The 12,024-nt window shown below is 35.6% G+C and overlaps 1 protein-coding gene across 1 annotated transcript in view; it reads left to right on the top strand.

The window, feature by feature from the left end:
* The window catches only part of LRRK2 (leucine rich repeat kinase 2), a 138,908-nt gene extending 129,675 nt beyond the window's left edge, over positions 1–9,233 (top strand). The window contains exons 47-51 of the mRNA XM_040488426.1: positions 30–214; positions 3,765–3,917; positions 5,592–5,800; positions 7,899–7,970; positions 8,577–9,233. Of these exons, the coding sequence (XP_040344360.1) occupies positions 30–214; positions 3,765–3,917; positions 5,592–5,800; positions 7,899–7,970; positions 8,577–8,698 (741 nt within the window). The 3' untranslated portion in view covers positions 8,699–9,233. The remainder of the gene's footprint in view (positions 1–29; positions 215–3,764; positions 3,918–5,591; positions 5,801–7,898; positions 7,971–8,576) is intronic.
* Positions 9,234–12,024: the final 2,791 nt, after the last annotated feature.

Below are 12,024 nucleotides of genomic sequence, written 5' to 3'. Positions count from 1 at the left end.
TATTGAATGTGTTTCTCTTCTTGGCAAAGTGTAAAGGAGCCGCTCCTTTGAAGATACTAAATATAGGAAATGTCAGTACTCCACTGATGTGTTTGAGTGAATCCATGAATTCAACTGAAAAAAACATTATGTGGGGAGGATGTGGCACAAAACTTTTCTCATTTTCTGATGATTTCACCATTCATAAGCTCATTGAGACAAAGACAAATCAGCTGTAAGTTATTTCTATCTATACAATTAATTTGCTACTTTATTCATATTTATTCTTTTTTTTTTGAGAGAGAGAGAGAGAGAAAGAGAGAGTGGGGAGGGGCAGGGAGAGAGAGAATCTTAAGCAGGCTTCACACCCAGCGTGGAGCCCTACTTGGGGCTCAATCTCATGACCCTGCGATCATGACCTGTGCTGAAATCAAAAGTCAGACGCTTAACCAACTGAGCCACCCAGGTGCCCCCATGTTTATTATTTATAATCATATTAATAATGTTGTTGCAACCCAAGAAAAAATCTTTTAAAATGCATAATTAATTTTTCTATTAAAAATGTCACCCAGCCTAGTCACGTTTGGGATAAAATATGAAAAGCCATGATGATCTTAGTAGTATTTGTCAATCTCAATTTTTAACAATTTCATTATCCCTGTATCAAATTAAACATAACTTTGAAAGGTAATAAAGTCAGTATTTTACTTCATATGTGGGTTTTACGTATGTGCTTTAGATAACTTGCATTAAGTATTGATTGTAGGAAACATGCACCTCAGGAATAAAGTCATCTCTAGATTCGGTAATTATACACATTAACCTTTCTACAGCAAAGTTAGTGATACCACTTTCAAGCAAAAATAAAACAGAAACCTGTCCCCATTTGTTCTTTCAATTTTTAGAGTTGTGTTTTAAGCAAATCATTGCAGTTGGCTCTCATAAGAGCCGCATTCCTCAGTGAGAAGCAGGGTAGGTTGGTGGATAACAGCATAAATTGTAGTTCAGATATTGGCTTTGCTGTGTGTTGGTTATGTGAACTTGGGCAAGAACTACTCAAACATGCAGTCTTCTCTAATCCGAGGATTGTAATATATCGTACCTCAAAGGGATGTTTGGAAGACTAAACAAGAAAATTAATATAAGGAGCTAACATAATGCCCAGCACTTGGTAAGCTCTCAATAAATATTACTTGTGATTAGCTTTGAGTCACAAATCCTCATCTCAGGGAATATCCTGGCTTCTCAATATCCATCTAATCACCTAAAACCTAAATTTGAGAGTAATCCTTGACTCCTTTATCTTTTACTCCCTTTGTCCATTTAACTCTTCTAATTGACACTCAAATTCTTTCATTTCTCACTTTCCTTCCACTGCTCCCACAGGCCAGGCTACCATCCATCATCAGTAACCATACTAACAACAGCATCTTTTAACCAGTTCTCAACCTCTGATTGTGTTCCTTCAGTCTGTTCTCAACATTGCAGACAGAGGAGCTCTTCTAAAACACAACTCAGTCTGGTGTCAGTCTCTTGCTTAAAACCCTCAGTCACATCCCATTGTCCTTTGTTTGAAGTTCAGATTTCTTAAGGTAGTCTACCAGGCCCTGTAGGATTTAGTCCTTGCTTCCCTCTCTGGATTAGTATTTTGCAGCCTCCTTGCTGCCTGTGCTTTAGACAAGCTGAAATCATCTCCGTTCTCAAAGACAGCCTACTCCCTTTCACCCCCAACCTGTGACTGTGATTTTTTTTTCCTGGCCGACTAATATGTTCCCTGCTCATTTTAATGCAAATGTCGCTTCTTCTGAGTGGGTTGTCTTTGATTCCTCCTGTGCAGATTAGATGCCTTGGATTCGTTCTTCCAGTTCAGCTATTATTTCCCTTCACAACATCTGCCATACATTTTTATAAAAGAATTTTCAAAAATGCTCTCTTAATACTGAACTTAACTGGTTCTCAGCATTGGCCCCACTTAGAAACCATGAGGTAGCTGAAAATACTATTATGCCTGGGACTCACCTCCAGACCAATTAAATCAGATGAATTAATCATGGGTGGGGCCCAGATTTCAGTATTTTTCTTTTCAGGCTCTCATGTGATTCTAAGGTCTTGGGGGTTCAGATACACTGCTATGTATTGTAAATTCTCATGGATGAGGACTTTTGTTTTTCTCTCTCATTCACAGATTTGTTTCCTAATGTGTGGTAAATGGATAAATCCATTTTCATTCTGTAATTTCCACTTTTTTTAAAAAACACGTTTTTATTCATTTATTTTTTTAAGTAATTTTAATTTTTTGAGAGAGAGAGAGAGAGAGAGAGAGGGAGAATGCACACAAGCCGTGGGGGGGCAGAGGGAGAGAATCTTAAGCAGGTTACATGCTCAGTCCAATCCCACAATGGTGAGATCATGACCTGAGCTAAAACCAAGCATCGGATGCCCAACCACTGAGCCACCCAGGCATCCCTGTAATTTCCACTTTAATCAACCTAAAAAAAAAACCAAAACTGAAAATATTTAAAAAGAAAGGCCCCCAATTTTTTTTTATTTCATAGAGCATGTTATGAGATCATGGGAATCAACTCCCTAAAATTCCACATAAGATTTGGAGTATAAATGCTGTACTAGAGAGAACACCCATAAACATGGCACTTGCAAAGCTGTTCATCACCTGAAAGAGACGAGGATCTGGTCTCATAGACACTTGGAAGTATTTGCTCTCTTCTCAAAAAGTGTCTCCTGTTGCCTTCGTCCCTCCCTGGCTAAGCAGATACCGCATTGCTAATTAGATGCTGCTTCATCTTCATTACCCTCCTCATTGTCATCAGTTCGCGCTGACAGGGGCATGGTGGGTAGTGAGAGATGATGTGGTCTCTGGAGTCACAGGCCTCCAGAGACTTGTCGAGTCCTGCTTCTGTGACATGCTGGTTATGTGGCCTCGAGCAAGTTATTTAGCCTTTGTTAACTTTCTCTCATTGCAGACATGGAGGTTTGTAGTATTTTATAAGATTGTTATTGAGGATCAAATGAGAGAACGCACGGAAGTATTTTATAAATTCTAAAATGTTATGTAATATTTGTACTAGTTTGAACTGTCTTCTGTTATATACAGCAAAAAAACTCAGAAAGAAATTGTCTAGAATGTAGTGGCTCTCTGGCAGCACATATTTTTGCCTCCCTTGCCAGAACAAGAAAGAGGAAGAAAAAAAAAATCTTCCTGCCCTACAATAAACTAAAGGCTTTTAAACGGTGTGACATTTTCATGTCATTTATCTGGTTGAATTGCAACTTTAACCATTTTTACTTTTTCTTGGTTGTTCATTCCTTCTATTAGTTCATTCTGCATCCATCCATCCTCTGTCTACTTAACAAACTGCCTACTTTGTTAGCTAGGCTTTTTTTCTAGATAGGTTCTTATCTATCTACACTTGTATCTGCTAGATAGATAGGTACTTATCCATGGTGACTCTTTACTGGATTGTGGGTATATTGAAAAGACATGGTCCTTGTCCTTAAGAAACCACATTTGCAGTCTAGTGTCAGGGACACACTAATTAATGAATACGATTTGATACTTAATGAGGTCTGTAGTGTTACAGGTATACTAGTGCGGGAAAGGGAATGACTGGTATATTTTGATAGGTCAGGGAAGTATTCCAGAGGAGCTGACATTTAAGTTAAATAAACATCAAAGGCTAAGTAGAAGTTTGTCATGAAGGTAGGGCCTATGCTAGCCAATCTGTTTGCAAGAAATGAAGAATAGTGATATTCTTTTGTCCCTCTAGGTTTTCTTATGCAGCTTTCAGTGATTCCAACATCATAGCAGTGGTGGTGGACACGGCTCTCTACGTTGCTAAGAAAAATAGCCCATTTGTGGAAGTATGGGATAAGAAGACTGAAAAACTCTGTGAACTTATAGACTGTGTGCACTTTTTAAAGTAAATTGTTTTCTTTAAATTGTATTTTACTGTGGAAAGAACTCAGTGTGAAATTGACCCTCTTAACAAATTTTTAGGTGTACAACATATTGTTCACTATAGGTACAATGTCATTGGTTCTTATTTTGTGCTTCTTAGAGCCGTTTTTATACTTCAGACTTAGAGAGGCAGTATGGCTAATTTTACTTTGTTTCTACCTCTAACTAGAACACTAAACAACTCAGAAACAAAATTGCTAATTCTTTTCAGCACCATCTCTTGGTATCTAGCAAGTAGTTTCATTTTGGAAAACAAAAAAAAAAATAGGAACATGATATATATGGTTTCTTCAAGATATTACAAAGAATATTCACCAATGAAAAAATAGTACGTTATTGAAAGTGATCATACTGGATTCCTTGCTGACTGTACATTTAGTAGTGTTACAATATCAAAGTTTACTACTTGTAATTAGACTACAGGTCCAAGGATACTTTGTTCTAAAGAGAGAGTCACAAAACAATGTAAAAAATGGGGGAAACCTACTGGACTGACCAATGCACGAACTGCTTAAGGATGAAGGATCAAGACACCAGACTGACAACCAGTTCTTAGTCTAATCCAGCACATCTCAGACTTTAAATCACGCACATCTTTTGTGTGCTGCTGGTGGGAAAGGGGACCACTCACCCTTATTTGGGGACGGGTAGAGAGAGAGGGAGACACAGAATCTGAAGCAGGCTCCAGGCTCTGAGCTGTCAGCATGGAGCCTGAACTCACCAACCACAAGATCATGACCTGAGCTGAAGTCGGACGCTTACTGACTGAGCCACCCAGGCGCCCCTGTTTTATCTTGTTTTTATGTATAGATTTTTTATTCTCTGGAGAACATTTAGATTACACACTGTATCTATAAAATGAAACTTCAAGGTTGACTTTCCCAGAATGTTTTCATTTTTCTCTGGATGGTAAGGAGATTGACATTCTGAAGTGTTGACAGTTCTGCCTGGTAAAGGTTCCCTTACTTCCTGAAGTCCTAAAAGTATTAGAACTGTTTTATTTCCGGATACCTCATTTTCATCATGAATTATTCATTGGCTCAGAGAAACATTTAGTGGTTTGTATTGATATCTTTTACATGTAAATGATTAAAATTTAATTTTCCTTTGTAACTTTTAAGAAACTTTTTCTATTTATGTTGGGCAAATTTATTCTTTTCTTTTACACTGGGTTATATAGGCTTATTATTTATAAAAATTATATCCATTTTTAAAGTTTATGTATTTATTTTGAGAGAGAGAGAGAGAGAGAGAGGGAGAGAGGGAGAGAGAGAGAGGGGGGGGCAGAGAGAGAATCCCAAACAGGCTCCACTCTGTCAGCGTGGAGCCTGATGCAAACCTGAGCCAAAATCAAGAGACAGACGTTTAGCCAACTAAGCCACTTTATTTTATCCATTTTATTTACTTTAGAATTTCTTGAAGGGGCTGTGTTATCTTTGATAATTTATGTTTCAAGGAGAGAAGCCACTTTGATGTTCTGTATTTAGCAACACTCGTTTTGTAGAATTTTAATGATATATAATGTATACTATTATGTATTCATAATTTAAAATGCTATATATAGTGTGCATGTGTAGACATCTGCTTTATCTCTTAATTGTTGATAAAATTATTAATGCATACTTTATGGTTTTAGGGAGGAAATGGTAAAAGTAAACGCGGAATCAAAACACAAAATATCTTATTCTGGGAGAGTGAAAACTCTCTGCCTCCAGAAGAACACTGCCCTCTGGATAGGAACTGGAGGAGGCCATGTTTTACTCCTTGATCTTTCAACTCGTCGAATTATACGTATAGTTCACAATTTTTGTGATTCTGTCAGAGTCATGATGACAGCACAGTTAGGTAAGTTTCTTTCCTTTCAATCTTTTGTGATATTGTCTAAGACTTTAAAAATATGCTTTTATTTTTAATTTTAGTCTCACTCTCTAATGCCATTGGACATGTCTCAGAGGTCACATCATGAAACATAGAACTGGGATACATTTTAATAGGGTCATTAAAAAATGGAGGGAATGGATGCTTTCAGTCCCATTAGAGAAGATTATTGCAGCCGAGCACCGATTCTCGGTTCTACTTTCTCTGTATGTAAGGCAAAAGAGGAAATAGATAATTTTGAGTATTTTTAACTTAAAAATATTTTTGTAATGTTTCTTTATTTATTTTGAGAGAGAGAGAAAGAGAGTGAGTGGGGGAGAAAGAGAGTGAGTGGGGGAGGGGCAGAGAGAGAGAGCAAGAGAGAGAGAGAGAGAAATTCCCAGTGGGATGCTCACACTCACAAACTGTGAGATCATGCATGACCTGAGCCACATCAAGAGTCATAGGCTTAACTGTCTGAGCCACCCAGGCACCCTGAGTATTTTTAACTTTTTAACAAAAGGTATTAAAGCAAATGCTTATTTTAACCAATTTAAATTTCCTACCCTTCTTAAATTTGGTTTTTCATTCTATCAACAAATTTATATGCTTGTAACAATATATGCTGAACTCTACAATCTGCAGGTATTGACAATCATGATGTTTTATGCAGACTTTTATGTCTTTTCTTGCTCCTACTTTTCTATTTAAGTATGAAGAAATCATAACAGCACATGAAATATATTTTCTACATAAATACATTCCATTTTTTCTTTTAACTAATTATTAGGCTTAGAGAATAGTATTAACATATATACAAAGTTGATCACCAAAATAACATGGGATTAGGTTCTGCAAAACGAGAGTTTATATAACTTTACTAAGTAAGGCCTAGTGTGTTTGACAGGTGAAGCAAATGGTCAGTTCCTTTTACAGGAATATATTAAGGAGGGACAAGTGTTACTCCTTACTCTCACCCATTTTTTATGACTGGATGTTGAAATTGCACAGGAGTTACACTAGATGCTGTGAGTGATTGGTGACTCTCAGCATATCAGCGTTGTATCTCACAACAATAGTCGGTTGTCTCTACTTTTATTCTACCAAGGTTGTTAAGTCCTTTAATTTGTCTGTACTTTTGTACCCAAATCATTGTTCATTACTGAAATTATGTGGAATTTCAGTGGTTTAATTGATTTTTAAAGTAAAGATAAATTTAAACATAATCCACAGGTGCGGCAGGTACAATGTGGCTTCACCTCACCTTTGTAGCCTCTGCCATTTATTACATTGCTCCCAGTGCTTTCTGATCTGGAGAATGTTCAGTCCCTCTGGGATACCATGCTTCACACTGCCTCAATGTTTTTCATGTGCTGCTCATTCTTTGCTTATTTAATTTCTGTAGTTAATTAAGCCAAGAAGGTACACTAACTTTTTTCAAAATGGTAGCTCATATGTCAAAACCTTTCAGAAGTGAACACTGATTAGGTCAAACTTCCCTCTTTGGAGTTCTCATAACATCTCCCTTGCATAGCATCCATCCTGGTCACGATTTTTTTTTTTTTCATTAGTGTCAATCTCCTCACTAGAATATAAACTCCATGTAGGTTGAGTCTGCATGTGTTTGTTTACTTCTTTACTCCCCAGGGCCTTGCCTCCTGTATAGAAGACGTATGACAAATATTTGTTGAGTAAATTAGTGAGTGACTTGAGAAGAAAGTATGGTTCTGTGACAGAGTATCAGTATATCATCCATCCAACTTTGTATCCAAATGATTCACATTTGACTAATGCCAAAGCAGTTTCACACACATCTCATTTAATATTATAACTCTGGGTGTATAAATATTAGACCCATTTTTCAAAAGTTAAATTATTTTCTCAGATTAACACAATTAATAAAAATTATAGCAAGGAATGGGCCACAAATTTTCCAACATTAAATAATTGCTGATCTTGGAGCATTTTATTCAGTATAATTGAAGTGTCTCCTAAAAAGCAGAATTATACGGTAATTTCTAATGACTTTTTAAAGTTCATCTTATTACATTGTTTTAACAGAAGACTCATATATTTTTTTTTAAAGGAAGCCTTAAAAATGTCATGCTGGTTTTGGGGTATATCCGGAAAAGTACTGAAGGCACACAACACCAAAAAGGTAGTGTTTAATAAGATACTGTATTCCAAACACAGTACAATGACACTGATGATTATAACATGTTATGTGTTTTATACATTTATGATAAATATAACATATACTATAATACTTCAAGCATTTTAAATTGGTAGCTTCTTTATAGTGTAAATAATTTAAACATAAATCCTCAAAATTAAGTTTTAGTAGTTGAGTAGTATTTTTTCAGATGAAGTAGAAATATCAACCACTGTAAAATGAGAAATAGCCCAAATTTAAACTAAACGTGGTTATTTTTCCTTACAGTTTACCTATATCCATATGAGCTCTGATTTTGAACAGTGTTTGAAAAAACTATTTCTTTCAGAAAGTGAAACATCAGGTTATTAAAAGTTCACACTCTTTTTGAAATGTAGTTGTTTCTGTAATACACTTTAAACATTTTCCAAATGTAGTTTCTTATGAATGGCAGTGATTTAGTAAATTTTTATAGCTGTATTTATGTATATGTTTGTATAAGACAACTAAATATAAATGAACAAAATTGAAATAAAATAAAATAAAATAAAATAAAATAAAAAGGCCTTATGGCAGATCTTTGAACCATTATTTCATTGTTTTCCTTTGTAGAGATACAGTCTTGTTTGTCTGTTTGGGATATCAACCTTCCACATGAAGTGCAAAATTTAGAAAAACATATTGAAGTAAGAAACGAATTAGCTGAAAAAATGAGAAGAATATCTGTTGAATAAGAGGGATGTTGGAGATCTTTGCCTTTGGATGCGAAAATTATTCTCCTGTAAATATTTCTTTAAAAATGTTTACATATGAAAAGGACACTTCCACTTTTTGAAAAAGCTCATGTGTATATGAAGGAATGTTTATATATTTTATTTTATTTTAAATATAAATATGTGTAAAAATAATTTCACTGGAAATGTTTTAAAGAATTATTTAAAATATGACATTGTATTTCCCACATCCTAATTAATTTTGTGGGTTAAGTAATGAAAGGAAAGCTAAAAAGTACATAATTGCAGGATCATACCAAAATTTACAAAGTGATTAATTTTTTGTTTTTATCCATAACGAAAGTAAACTATTTAAAATTCTGCATTTAAACGGGACTGCTGTTTGATTACTTTCTAGGTATTTTGCAAAGTAGAATAGTAATATTAGGACTGGTTCACATGTAATGCATTCCTTCTTAAATTCCTTTTAAATGCACGTCTCATACATGCTTGTAAACTGAATTTTCACCAATAAATCCCTTCATTGGAATGTGCATCCTTTTTGTTGCTGATGCAAACAATGCGTTTCATGCATCTTCCCTCCATTTAAAAGAAAATGTCACGGAAAGTGCTGATGAGGAAATATAACATATTGTTCTCATTCCCAGTAAAGACACGGCCACTTTCTCTTTTCCTGTTGTGCGGTTCAATCTTTGAATGTGGATACCCTGAAATTTGTATACTTGGTGTGAATACAGTGTTCAGTTTTCAAGTGATATTTTTTATGTTTTAATTCGGATTTTCAGTGGTAAGCCAGACCGCTGGTTACTTGTTTCTAACCTGCGCCCTAACATTTCTACCCACCTTCTTCCTAAATTTGTGATTCTGCAAATCCTGCATCACTCAGGAAGAAACCCTATTTCCAGAATTAAACAATTCCACAACTCCCACTGTGACTGTGGGGGCAAGTTTATAACACTCTTTATTTTGATGAAGAAGAAAGGAGTTTCAGGTTATGACAGGTAAAAATACCTGCTAACCTTGTCTTCTAAATTATACCTAAATTGTTTCAATATCTTCCCACAGTGGGAGTGTCAGGGCCAAGTGTCTAGGTAATAATTTGAGTGACATTTATGTCTTAAGGAAAAACTTTTTTGGTAAATCCATTGGCCCTCGCCAATAGTCAGAAATTCAAACAATTCTCTATGACAGGATAACTTGTCCATTTAATATTCTCAGAACTCACCAGTGTTGTATTATAGGATGATTTTAAAAATAATGGACGAGTTTGTTCCTGTGATATTTCTCATTGTTACTTTGTATTTATTGTAATTTTTTTACCAAGAAAATTATGAAGAAATACGTAAATGAACATTATATTTAAATGGAATAATAAATATTCTTAAAGCATGTTTAAGAATTTTAAAACTTTGTGATAATGTTTTATTTTTCACATATAGCTCTGTATCTGTCTAATATGAAATTTTTTATTAGCCTGTGTATGGGACATCTAAAAAATGCTAACTAAAGTTTTCTCTTGGGGATTTATTCAGTTGCCTGTAGTACACATAGTTTTTAGGATCCCAGAATAAAACCTGATAGGCCTGATATATTCCATTTTCAAATTCTCATAAAATTTTCTTAAAATAGAATTGTTCCCTCTTGAGTACTAAAACAAAAAATGACTTTAGAACAGTTTATTAAAAACATTGGCAGACTCATTTTAAGTTTTCCCTGATTAGAACCCCCAAATGAGCTACTTATCATTATAAAAACATAAGCGTTTGTCTTTTTTTAATTGGATCATCTTTTTTAGGACATTCTGTCAATCTCTACATTTTATGTATGTATGTATGTATGTATGTATGTATGTATGTATGTTTGTATGTATGTATTTATTTGTTTTTCATTTACATCCAAGTTAGTTAGCATATACTGCAATAATGATTTCAGGAGTAGATTCCAGTGATTCATCCCCTGCTTATAACACCCAGTGCTCATCCCAACAAGTGTCTTCCTTAATGCCCCTTACCCATGTAGCCCATGCCCCCACAACCCCTCCAGCAAACCTCAGTTTGTTCTCTGTATTTAAGAGTCTCTTATGTTTTGTCCCCCTCCCTGTTTTTGTTTTATTTTTGCTTCCCTTCCCTTTTTATTTTTTTTAATATAATTTGTCAGATTGGTTTCCACACAACACCAAGTGCTCATCCCAACAGGTGCCCTCCTCCATGCCCATCACCCACTTTACCCTCTCCCCCACCCGCCATCAACCCTCAGTTTATTCTCAGTTTTTAAGAGTCTCTTATGGTTTGCCTCCTTCCCTCTCTGTAACTTTTTTCCCCCCTTCCCCTCCCTGATGGTCTTCTGTTAGGTTTCTCAGGATCCACGTATGAGTGAAAACAAATGGTGTCTTCCTTTCTCTGCCTGACTTATTTCACTTAGCATAGTACCTTCCAGTTCCATCCACGTTGCTGCAAATGGCCAGATTTCATTCTTTCTCGTTGCCAAGTAGTATTCCATTGTATATATAAACCACATCTTCTTTATCCATTCACCAGTTGATGGAACTTAGGCTCTTTCCATAATTTGGCTATTGTAGAAAGTGCTGCTATAAACATTGGGGTACACGTGCCCCTATGCATCAGCACTCTTGTACCCCTTGGGTAAATTCCTAGCAGTGGTATTTCTGGGTCATAGGGTAGTTCTATTTTTAATTTTTTGAGGAACCTCCAGACTTTTCCAGAGCAGCTGCACCAGTTTGCATTCCCACTAACAGTGCAAGAGGGTTCCCGTTTCTCCACATCCTTGCCAGCATCTGTAGTCTCATGACTTGTTCATTTTAGCTACTCTGAACAAGTGAGGTGGTATCTCAGTATGGTTTTGATTTGTATTTCCCTGATGAGTGACATTGAGCATCTTTTCATGTGTTGGTTGGCCATCTGGATGTCTTCTTTAGAAAACTGTCTATTCATGTCTTCTGCTCATTTCCTCACTGGATTATTTGTTTTTTGGGTGTGAAGTTTTGTGAGTTCTTTATACATTTGGATACTAGCCCTTTATCCGATAATGTCATTTGCAAATATCTTTTCACATTCTGTCAGTTGCCTTTTAGTTTTGTTGATTCCTTTGCAGTGCAGATTTGCTTCACTTCCCTTATATTCATCTGTTTTGTATCTTAATGTCCTCATATGAGTGGAGTCATATGATATTTGTCTTTCTCTGACTAATTTCACCTACCATAAAACCCTCTAGTTCCATCCACGTTGTTGCAGATGGCAAGATTTCATTCTTTTTGAATGACGAGTAATACTCCATTGTATTACCTATCTTCTTTATCCATTCATCTG

This window comes from Herpailurus yagouaroundi, unplaced genomic scaffold, assembly GCF_014898765.1.
Source record: "Herpailurus yagouaroundi ecotype Mexico unplaced genomic scaffold, PumYag 166, whole genome shotgun sequence".
Taxonomy (NCBI): domain Eukaryota; kingdom Metazoa; phylum Chordata; class Mammalia; order Carnivora; family Felidae; genus Herpailurus; species Herpailurus yagouaroundi.
The sequence above is the reverse complement of the archived record's forward strand: the minus strand, read 5'-3'. Positions and strand labels throughout refer to the sequence as shown.